Genomic DNA, 12,670 nt, shown 5'->3' with positions numbered 1-12,670 from the left:
CTCCCTTTCCTCCGCCCAGAGAATCTGGCACGCCCATGCAAACGCTCGAGAGAGATCATTGCATCATTGCTTGTGAACGAGTGAACGCTGGCAGTTTCTCAGTGTTTGGATGTACAAATGAAAACAGAAGTCTTTTTTCAGTTCCTTCTGATCTGTGATCAGTGATTTCTGATGTGTAGCTAATTATTTATTATTCGTGCACACAATGCGGCTTCTCTCTCTCCAGACAGAACGGTGTTTTCGTGTTTTATATCTTGTGAGTCAGTGTTTTTGTACGTCCTCGTCGCGTCTATCGGTTCTAAAATGTGCATACAGTCATGAGTTTCTGCTCAACATCAGCAGAGATAAACCTCACACACGCCGAAGCTCGGCCTTCAACATCCCCGACCCACAGTACTGCATCTGGCCCACAGCGGAGGCACCAAACGCGGCGTGAGATTAAGCAGAAGGGGGGTAAGCGTGAGCATATCCGGGCTAACCAGCCTAGCCCCACAATAAACTGGATTACATCCGATTACTGCTGTTGTGTCTTTGTTTGCGCTGTGTACTCAACGCGCGTCACTGACGCTTTTATTTTATTTTAAAAATAATGCTATTATCAACACTTACTTTTAACTCGTTCATCTCGACAGCTGTAATGGTACTTTGCATGTGTTACAAAGTTGGTAGAATAATGATGAAGAGACGGACTCGGTGTGACTGTTTATTCAGAACTCTCAGATACAAACACAATAAACTCGCGCTGACTGACAGCGCTCTCATAACTCAGTAGTTACTATAAATAACTTTGTTAGCAATCGCTGAGCTCAGTCTCTGATACATTAGTGATGTCCGGTTCGCGAACGATCTTTCTTTTGAACCAGTTCTTTTTAGTGAACCGAATCAGTTCACCAAATCGGACTGAATCGTTCTAAACGGTTCGCGTCTCCAGTCAGCGCTGATCCATAATTTACTAAAGTTACTAACTTTCTGACATGAGTGACAGTCCCTCCGACTAGAAATAGACTAATAACCTAAAGTATATGCTGTAACTAAAACAGTTCAGACATGCTGAGAACTGATGTGAAGTGAACTCAGGTCCATCCGTCTCCCTGGCAGACTCGTGCCTGCTCGTGCCTCGATAAACCACGCCCCCTCCGCTCATATAAAATGCAAAGATGTCAGCCAATCACAACAGTGGGTGTTTTTACTGAAGTCTCACAGCAGACACGCCTCTTGAAGCAGGGCATTCAGCCACAGGGCAAACAGCAGTATAGAAAAAATGCCTTTTATTTCTAAATTATGACATTTTATGATGTAAAAGTCATACTAACAATATAAGTACAGCTCAGGAAACATTATAAAATAATAGAAAAATGCCATGCCATGGGACCTTTAATGTTGTGTAAAATTTCATGGCTGTACTCCAGTACTGTAGTTTCACAGGGCTGTGATGCCTGCAGACTTCAGTGAGGATTTTTACTGTTTGGTGCATGGTATTGGTTTCTGGGCTGCTCAGCTGTAGGGAGTTAAATAATGATCCCGGTTGTGAATGCAGAGCGTTCCCTCAGCAGTCCGGTGGGAATTTCTTGCCTGTGTGGGAAGAGAATTAGTACACTGGAATTCTAATTACTCTGTACTGTAGTAAACCAACCAGATCTACGTATGTGTCAGTTTAACAGTACAGTAAGTTACAGCTACATTATAGTAATTCACCACCACATATTGAGCCTTTAAAAATAAATGTTTATAGCTAAAGTGGGATATGTACTTTCAAGATCCTTTCATTGAAGTTAATTTAAAGGATGGTCGGTTAATGGAAATTGGTCTAATTGAGAATATGAGCACCTACAGGCAAAACCGTATGCTACAGCAGAGCTGTGTGAGGATGCTGGCTGCTTGGAGAGATTTTGTTTTATCATTTGTTTTGCCGCTGAACTGTGGTTCATTTAAGTTCTGTGTTCTAGCACTGCCGATCACTCCCACATTACATCACATGCATTATCCACTGCAAAAATCCATGTCACAGAGTGGATGAGTTAAAGGCAAAAGTTCACAGGGATAGTTCACCCAAAAATTCAAATTACCCCATGATTTACTCACCCTCAAGCCAGTGTATATGACATTCTTCTTTCGGACGAATACAATCGAAGTTGTATTAAAAAATGTCCAGGCTAATCCATTCCAAGCATTATAATGGCAGCCCAAAATTTGAAGCCATAAAAGCGTTTTGAACAGCGAGAGGCATACACTTTTTCATTCATTAGTTGAATATGGAAGGCGGTCAGGCAGAAGCTAGACTTTAAAAAGTTTTAAATATGTATATTCTTTTACACAAACTTTATTAACCCCCCGGAGTCGTATGGGTTACTTTTATAATGGATGGATGCACTTTTTGGGCTTCAAATTTTGGGCTGCCATTATAAAGCTTGGATTAGCCAGAACATTTTTTAATATCCGATTGTATTTGTCTGAAAGCAGAATGTCAAATACACCTAGAATGGTGAGTAAATTATGGGATCATTTTTATTTTTGGGTGAACTATACCTTTAAACTCCCATATGTGGGTTATGGGGCAATCTGGAGGATAATTTAAAACAAGCCTCAAATGATGGTAATGCATTCATTAAACATTAACTTAAAAGCCAAATGGCCATGTCTTAAATCTCATTTACCTATAAAGCAGCTGTCTGGTTTTGATGGATGGTGGATAGAATATGCAAGCAATGGGTCAGCTGCTGCCGTAGAGCTCAGACTCTGTGAGACTCATTATTTCCCACAACAACCCATAATGGGAATCACTGAGACTGATGGAGAGCTATTTAGAAAAAAACTAACTGGAAGGTTACCTCTCTTTTTGAGAATTCTCCTTTTGACTTTCTCTAACTACAGAGATATCAGAGTTGCACATTTGAAATAATTCCCAACTTTAATAACACTATAACAATCCCTCCTTGATGGATTTTCCCAGATATGGATCTTCAGACAAAAGTATTTTTGCCTGAAGCAATATGGTACACAGATGATTCACAGATTCCACCTTATTCACAAGACACACCACTATTTGCTTGGTACATTTTATTCTGAATGCAAATTGCATTCAGCACTAATTTTATGGGCACATTTGCTCAGTTACATGATTTGCATAATTCCCTTACTTGTACCAGGTATTCTTATGTGTTAGCGTACAATTCCATGTAATTGTACTCAAGATTTTATAGTTTTCCATTACCTAAATTACCATGGAGGATATACGTCGCGGCAAAGGCAGTTATCTCGTTGGAGTTTCTGGTGGATTGTCTGTCCGGGTAAATTTTTATGAAAACAGCAGTCTTATTATGGAGCGTTCAGGGCCATTCTTTAGCTCACTTACATCGTCGTGAACCGTATTTAGCCTGCAATGTAATACAATCTGTTTCTTCTCAACTAAAGTATAATGGGAAATCTAATCATGGCCTCATGTCAAAACAATAGGATTCTGAAAATGAATTAGATTATACCAACCCCCGCATATATTGCATATCACCTCTACAACTCCATGGAGCTTTGCACAGACGGAGAAACCTACTAATCTAAATGCGAAGCCTGCTCAGAGGTGCTGACCGTGCGGCCATGTGGGGTGGTGGGGTGGGGGGTTGGTGATATAACTGTCATTATTCACAATGCTAAAGCTTCCTCCGCTGTGACCCCATGGCCTTTGGCCATTTAGAGCAGTTGTTCTCAAGTGATTTTGATTCAGGTCCCATTTTTGGACATCAAGTGGTAACTCAACACAATACAAACATTTTCACAAATGTAACAAAAAGGTCCTTAAACCCAAACATGAAATGTATTTATATTATATTATATAAATTATATGATATAATATTGCCTATATTAGCTTGTGACAGATGATTTTGGGTATATGGAAAGCATTTTCCTCCCTTTATAAAGTTAATAAGCATATTTTTTATGGCTGTCAAGTTAACATTAATTTAATGTGTTTTAATTATACAAAAAATAACAAGGTGAAAATTAAGCAATTAATCAGTGACTGACAGAAATGATTTGCCTGCTGTGACCCTTTCAGAAGGTCGTGAACCACTGGAGAAGTTTTATATTGTTTATATTGTTGTGTGGATTTGTGTATATGCACATGTTGTAGTGCTGAACTGAAGTGTGTCTGTCATTACAGGAAACAGGATGGAGGAGAGCCCTGCATCTCTAACACACTAGATCCTTCACTGTTCCAGCCGTCACTGCCCCACACCGGCCCTGCGTTCCTCAAGGTATCGCAAAACTCCTGCCTTCCTGCCTGCCTGCATGCTGAGAGTCCTTCCATCCTGCCAATGCTTGACTTCTGCTTGCTGAGTCTGTCTCACTTCTCCTGACCCATCTGCTCCATTACTGTGTGCCTGTGTAGAACTAATACTGATTTGCATGAGGCCAGTGTTTGGAGGGATGATTACGGACTTTTCTGTGTGTTATTAATACACATGATTGACATGCCATGCAGTTCAATGAGAGTGATGTAATTAAATGCCAGATGCTATTAATTAACAAATGTCAGGCCAGTTTCTCAGTCACACCCCTTATTTCATGGGACAAACTAATGCCTGTCAAAATAGTATTGATTAGGAAAGGTAATTTATTAGCTGACAGATGTCAGTGACTTATACTGTAGCTCCAAGGGTTCAGCTTTGTGAACTAAAACTGCTCACATGACCCTTAAAATAACAGTTCAAACTAAGTGAAAATTCTGTCTTCATTTACTTTATTGAAAAGATATGACTCAAAAGAATGATTCCTTAAATCACTACTTCTCTCTTTAACTTTCATGAAGCAAAGAGACGTCATGGTTTCCAATAAAAAAACGACGTCAGTTTTGTTTTGGATGCAATCATTTTTGTGATGCTTTAAGGATGCTTTTTCTGCCATTTTGGAGGTTGATAGCCACAGTTCTCATTGACTTTCATCATACTGAAAGTGGGCTGGATATTTATGGGCAGGAATAAAACATTCACCGTTGTTCCATGAAAGAAACAAATACATATAGGTTTGGTTATCATGAGGGCGAGTAAATTATGATTTTTTTATATCCAAATACCTTTTCTGAGGTGCATCACAACAATCAGTTCACCAAACTTCTTTCATTACACAGACAGAGCATGTAATCGGCTTCTAAAATACACTTTCAAGTGTTGAAGCTTCAGTGCTTGTGCTAATGGCTTGCGCAGCCAAACTTGTGGCTCGTGCATGAATTTCAACTGCATGGTTGAACTTAAGCTGATGGAAAGCCAAAATCTATTTTTAATAAGAAAAGAGTTTTTTTTATTTTCATACTGAGCTACTGCACAAATCAAATGTTATTGCATTTTAATATCTGCTGATCCACAGATCATCTATCACTCGAAACAGGGTCCTGAGAGAGATAATAAAAGGGCCCTTTAAACCCTTCTTTATGTCAAATGTTATTAGTTTCATTGTTGAGCCACGTTCAGTTTGGAATTGTTTGGCGATGTTGGCGATTGTGTCTGACAAAGTTAGATATGAGGGTCAGGTTGTCAAAGCGCAGGGCTAAAGAATAAGATCCTTTATGTATTGTGTGTGGTGTAAGTAGTTTGAGTGATGTCTGTGTGTGTAGGAGATTTTAGGGCTTTTAAACTCGGTGAGCTCAGATTGCGATTAAGAGGATAAAGTTTGGGTGATGTCAGAATGCTTTAACTGCATCCACAATTCTGCAGCATAGTTTACCTATAACACAATGGAGGGTAATCTCACGATTATGAAATGGGAGAAAGAAAATTAACGGAAAAAAGAAAGGTATTTGGAGTTCATGTCTAGTCATTTTGTTTTGTTAGTCAATTACATTTGTTTGTTTTTTTTTAATTCTGATTACTTTTTGAGTTTACCCTGTGGTAAATGGAAAAGAATGTGGAAAGAAGCATCCTGTATTCCATACTTTCCCAGAGGAAATTTTACTGCTCGGTTCTCGGTTATGTTTATATTTCTTTGGTAATGTTTATAATTTAATTTTTGGTCAAAAATGAACATTATGTCATTCCAAACCTGTATGACTTTCTTTTTTCTGTAAAACATAAAAGAAAATACTTTGAGAAATGTGTGTTGTTGTGAGAAAGTCATACAGGTTTGGAATGACATAAGGGTGAGTAACTGATTTCACCCCCCAAAAATTGGAGTGAACTATCCCTTTAAATATCAGCCTTGTGCCAGATGTTTCTGCTGTAATTAGAGAAATATGTTTAGACACAAATGAGATATCAGTTGTTGACAGAGCAAAAGTATAAAGTAAAAACATTAATATGGATAGTGGTCAGATAAAAAGGTTCATATTGAAATCTATGACATTTGATTGCAGATGTGTGCACTTTATCTTCTGGAAATCCAACATTGTTGACATTGTTGAGATCTCTTCTGAAGTTCTGAAGAGGGCACATCTGACCTGAGATTATGGGATCTTTTTTCTCAGGAGACTTCAGCAAAAATCTCACTTTGCTCTCCATTTAATCTTGTTGTCTTGGAGAACTTTCAAGATTAGAAATAGATCTCATTTGTGCTTATTATATTGGTTATGGGTTTAATTTGTGATTATTTGTCACTTATTCTGTTGGTTAATTTTTCTGCATTTGACAGGTGTATCAAGAAGTAAAATTTGGAATCTGCACATAAATAAGATTTGACTAATTTTACAAATATCCACCAAGAGTCTTGTTTGTGCAACTTTATAGTTGCAATGCCAGAGCAGTTCTCCACTGGATTGTGCTTTGAGCAGTTTGATGTCATTTACATTAGAGCCTGCCAAGTCAGAGAGGATTTTAGTTTTACGCACCGTCTAATTCTGACCCAGTGTGAGATGCGAGTCTTTTTTTTCACCTCTGACGTACATGCTGCAGGCCTGAGACGCCCTTCTGTGAGGCGCTGTTGTTTGAAGGCTAATGGGAATGTCTCGCCATTCTTTTTTAATTGTTTCTAAAAAAGCACTAAAAATGATCCACAATTTACACACATTAGCAACAATGGCCTGCAGTGTTAGCATGTGTTAGATCAGCTGTAAAACAAGGACCATATGGGGCTGCCTGCTTCCATATGACACCCCTCGGCTGTAAAGAGAATGGACACTAGCAACTTATAACTGAGATGATAGGACAGCATCTGCGAAGATCTAAATTAAAATAAACGCAATGTCACAAACTCATGATGTGGAAGAGCTACAGTGCTCACGGGGCTCTGGCCTGTGTCACATTCCTTCTTTCTTTCCCCAATAGTTTCCTGTTGCTGTCCTTTATCTAATCTCATAAAAATGTTGAAAAGCCCTAAAATATATATATGAGATGCTCTGGAGGGAAGCACTCCTTTTCTGCTAGTCTAATAGCAGTATCTTTTAAAGTTAGATTAATATAGTTTAGTTTGTGCTGAGCTGAGCTGAGCTGAGGATGGTCATGGACAGGACAGAGAGAGAGAGACTGACTAGAGAATCACATGAAGGGGATTATTAATTAAGGATTGGCCTGATTTCACAGTGGAGATAATGCCTCTTACATCCTTGTGCATCAGTCCAGTAAGCCCATCAGTATGCCTTTCTCTCTCTAAACTCTGTTGAAAGATTTTTCTCCACATGTTTGTCTAACAAAGTCTCAGTGAAGTCCACTTTGATTGTGTTTTAAAAGAAAAAGAACTTTCTCCTCAACAAACAGTGGCCACAAAATGTAACTTCACTTTTCTGAGCCATTTTTGCTTTTACGTTTTTAAATAAATGGCCCCAGGGTGATTTTTTGTGGATGTATGAAGTAATTTCTCCTCACATGAACAGTGGTTGATAACCAGAAAGTTTCCAATAAATCTTAATTTTGAACATTCAATTATCAATTGTTTTATCTTTTGAAATAAATAACCTAAAGCTCGTTTTGCTTGAAGTGTATTTGCTATCATTTTCTAAAAATAAATGCCATTGCTTTGATATTTTGTTATATAATGCAATGACATTCACTTATATATACAGTATGTCAAAAGTTTCTTACGCTCACCAAGGCTACATTTATTTAATAAAAAAACAGTAAAAACAGTAATTGTGAAATAGTATTAAAGTTTAAAATAGAAAACATTTTTAAACACTATTTTAATACATTTTAAAATGTAATTTATTCCTGTGATGACAAAGCTGAATTTTCAGCATCATTACTGAAAGTCTTCACATGATCCTTCAGAAATCATTATAATATGCTGATTTGCTGCTCAAGAAAAATGTATTATTATTATCAGTGTTGAAAACGTTTTTGCTGCTTAACTTTCTTGTGGAAACAATGATACCATTCAAACATTTTGTAGTAAGATAAAAAAATGAGAGAGAAAATAATACTGTTATCAAGGATGCATTAAATTGATCAAAAGTGACAGTGGAGACATGTATAATGTTACAAAAGCTTTCTATTTAATAAATGCTTTAATAAATTAAAATAAATGCTGAAAAAAGTACCATTTCCACAAAAATGTCAAGCAGCACAACTGTTTTCAACAAAATAATAATAAGAAAAGTTACACCAAATCATAATGATTTCAGAAGGATCATGTGACACTGAAGACTGGAGTAATGATGCTGAAAATTCATCTTCGACAGGAATCACAGCAATAATTCGCAATATTACTGTTTTTATACTTGTATCAATCTGTAACAATGGCAACAAACAGGCAGGGGAAACTGAGAGAACAGAACTAATTAACAACTAGAAACCATGAAATTGAGGCATGAACAGAACAGAAAAACAGATCAAAAACAAACTCAAAACGTGACAATGTGTTGCAGAAGTGCCCATTTTGGTCTGATTATTTGTCTTTCTCTTAAAGGGATAGTTCACCCAAAAATGAAAATTCTGTCATCATTTACTCACCCTCAAGTTGTTCCAAACCTGTATGAGTTCCCTTGTTCTGCTGCACACAAATGAAGATATTTAGAAGAATGTTTGTAACCAAGCAGATAGAGCAACCATTGACTACCATAGTAGGAAAAAAATACTATGGTAGTCAATGGTTGCTCTATCTGCTTTGTTACAAACATTCTTCAATCTTCTTTTGTGTTCAGCAGAACAAGGGAACTCATACAGGTTTGGAACAACTTGAGGGTGAGTAAATGATGACAGAATTTTCATTTTTGGGTGAACTATCCCTTTAAGTAGAAAAAAATGGTATATTGTTGTTATTTGGCTGAGGCTAAAACAGAGGTAACCGTACCTGCTCTTTATCATATCTTTTAAAATGTAGACACGTCTCTTTAAGATGAGTTAAATAGATTTGTAAATTTCTGCTGAGCCCTGGAGACATTTCCATTTCTAAATCCACTCACTGACTAGGCTTTATTAGAAGGTTTGCATGAATCATAGATAATTATGAAAAAAGGTTCCTCAGAACATTTGGATAAAATCTTCTATTCACGTTTTTCTCTAAAATAGGTCACTACAGTCCAACCCAAATGTGCTGATTCATCTACTTACATAACCATAAAATGACAAAGATTTATTATTTGAGCTATTTATAACAGTCGATTTTATGTGCAATTAATTAAGGATTGGGCAATTTATTGTCCACCTCTTATAAATTATGATTATTCAGCATCTTCAAGAAGTCCAAGCTATGTGGGAAGATTAGCTTACAACGTGAACTGATTACCATATTAATGAACTTGGTCTTTAGGAAATTTGTAGAACATTTTTATACAGTTACTAATCAAACAAGGTTGTTACATTTTTGTTAATGTTAAGTAATTTATGATCAGTGGGCAAGCTCTGCTCAAATCTCCAAACAGAGTTGAAGTGTTAAAGGCGGATCAGAGTTGACCAGCCTAGTTTAAACGGGACAATTCGCTCAAATAATGATGCCAGGCAAACTAACAACAGACCTGTTAATCTGACATAATAAGCCATCAGTATTGCATCACAGTCTCTTCCTCACACTCTCTGAGACACCGTACATCATACTTTTCCGGCAAGCCTATACTGATTGCACACGTAGGTGACAGCATGCCAAATTAAGGGATGGCCTCTGCATGCTGATCTCCTAGGCATTACTTCACTTTAGCCAAACTCGTGTCTTTACCTGTGTAAACTATTCTGACATTTTGAGTTTGGTTAATGTAGCACAAACCTGTGCACAAAGAAAAAATACATCTGCTGCTTCCTCTCAAAAGTCAGTGTCCTGAATTCATTGTATTGAAGGGTGAACATGATTTCACCAAGTACAACATGTTCCTGGATCAACATCTTTGTTGATCGTGGAACAACATTCCAACCAACCAATCAGATTTGAGGGACAATTTTACAGTTTATGTGACGTTTAGGCTTACAACCAGGGTAAGGTGCTTCTACGTCAGTTTTATTCACCTATCATTTCCCTCTGATTTTAGGGAAAGTTATGAGTATAGGTTTACGGGTAAGGATAGGGTTAGGACAGGAATGTTGTTCCAGGACATGTCTTGCTTGGCAAAATTCCTGTGACCGTATTTAGGGATGAACCTGATTTCACCAAGTACAACATGTTCCTGGATCAACATCTTTGTTGATCATGGAACAACATTCCAATCAACCAATCCGATTTGAGGGAAGTTTACAGTTTATGTCAAGTTTAGGCTTACAACCAGGGTTATCAGTATTATTCAACTGCATTTCAGAATACATTTTGGGTAGGGTTAGGCTTAGGAGTAGGGTTACGGTTAGGACAACATTTTTTGAGAGGAATGTTGTTCAAGGAACTACAAAATATGTTGATCCAGGAACCTCTTACTTGGCAAAATCCCAGTGACCGACATTGGTAAAAAAGAAAGCAACCCTGGTTGAAAAAGTGGCCTCGTCTTCTAGTTGTCCAGTCGAGAAGTACTGCGCAGTGCCTCAAACATCTCACAGGAAGCGCACACCAGACACATCATTCTGTACTTGTGATCTCAAGTTCAAGGTGTCAGATTAAAACAATAGATCAATAGTTTAATGAACATAGTGGCGTGAGTAGGTGTTTGAAAAAAACTGCAAACGGAAAGAGAAAGTGCAACCTATATTGTTGTATTTCATATGAAGCAAACTTATAACTGAAAAATGCACAATACATGATCTTCCAGCATGGGGTGTAGTAATTAGTAATTCAAAATTTAAAGACATGACGTTTCTCATCCAGTGTGTCCACTTTACGCTTTATTTGCTAATAATGTTAGAGGCTCCTGGTTGGAGGACATCATTATATACGAATCATAACCCGCCAAATTGGCTAGTAAGTTCATTTGTGTTACCCGCCACAACTGATTTTTACATACATTTGGCAGGCTGGCGGGTATTAATTTCAAACACTGGTTTCAATGTTGCACTAGGTTTTGGAACAGAGTTGGCGAGTAAGTGCGAATCTGCTCAGGCTTGTCTGGCTGAAAGAGAAATCAGCTCAGTTTTACCCGTAACCCCTGCCAGTGAGAGAAAGGAAAAAGTGCAAGACGGAGAGAAAGTTAATTCTGTAGGAATGCAACATCTCTTCCACAACTCAGTTTTCCCTGAGAGAGGAAAGACTCCAGAGCACCTGGAGTTAAAGGATCTTTAATGCTTAAATACACAATTAGACTTCAGGTTACAGACATGCACGCACCTCCCAGAGTACACACTGTAGTCTAGTGCTGCCCTGCTGAAGTTTTCTCACTTTATTGACATGGAACCTGCTGGAGCTTTCTGGGCTGAAGGTTTCCTGTCACTTCTGAGGACAGAGGACTTTGTAGCTTTGCAGCCTCCACGCCATTTTTTGCTTTTTGACTTTTGAAGTAGAACATTTCTAATAGAGGTTTTGGATTTGACTTTTTGAAAAATGGCTAAAAGTCATAATGCACAGCTTAACCCACTGCAAGTGACAGTTGCTCATTGGAAGAGACCTGAAGCTGTAAGTATTTGAAATCTGCTGTATAAACCAAAAGATGATATTGGATATATGATATATGATGGGAGGTAAAGATCTGTTCTTGCAACAGTGTTTGAGTTCAGCACACATTAATAATTCTGAACTCAGCACACATACCGTATTAATTCTTAATAGTTCATTTCTGTGCAGCAAAATATTGTTAATAAATAAAATGTTGTACTTATAATAACTGATTAGGAGTGTGAAGAGAGCATTATATATTTGATTTGTGCAAGTTCTGGCCTCTCAGAAAATATTTAATGCTTACCTGATACATTTACATGTTCTTACAGAAAAATATCCAAGGTTTTTCTTTTCCTTGTGCAGCAATTTTAATACAAGCAAGAAAAGAAAATATGGATTTTCTCCCATCACTGACAGATCTGCTATCAGTGTAAACTGACATGCGCTATAATTTTATTGGTTACTGTAATATGCTGCCATATAATATCATTTCACTGTATTTACAATATTTATATAATCCATTAGGTGTTTGTTCATCTGTCTATGTTTGTTTAGGGAGGATACTGATTACTGTGAACCATAAAGTGCTCATGATACAGAGTTTAGTAGTATAATTAAATGGCTTTACTATCTGGTGTTTTGGTTAGTCATTTGGCGAAAGAGGACCTGTGCTAATGTGTTTGATCTTGTGTCAATGATATTTCACCTGACATGGTTAAGTTTCCTGAAGTTTGTGTTCAAGGCAGCAGTAGGGTTTGTTTGCCGATGGTGGAGGATTCGCACAATGTACTCAAACAATGTGCTACAGTACACA

General features: G+C 37.6%; 1 protein-coding gene across 12 annotated transcripts in view; it reads left to right on the top strand.

The window, feature by feature from the left end:
* Window positions 1-12,670, top strand: part of rap1gapa (RAP1 GTPase activating protein a) — a 154,109-nt gene that overhangs the window by 41,136 nt on the left and 100,303 nt on the right. For all 12 annotated transcript variants that reach the window (XM_079803460.1, XM_079803468.1, XM_079803463.1 and 9 more), the window contains one exon: window positions 4,154-4,247. Coding sequence is in view for 1 of the 12 variants with exons in the window: in XM_079803462.1 (XP_079659588.1) it covers window positions 4,154-4,247 (94 nt within the window). In the remaining 11 variants the exon portion in view is untranslated. The remainder of the gene's footprint in view (window positions 1-4,153; window positions 4,248-12,670) is intronic.

Source organism: Gobio gobio (assembly GCF_949357685.1).
Source record: "Gobio gobio genome assembly, chromosome: 21".
In the NCBI taxonomy this organism is placed as follows: Eukaryota; Metazoa; Chordata; class Actinopteri; order Cypriniformes; family Gobionidae; genus Gobio; species Gobio gobio.
This window is presented reverse-complemented; position numbering and strand designations above follow the sequence as displayed.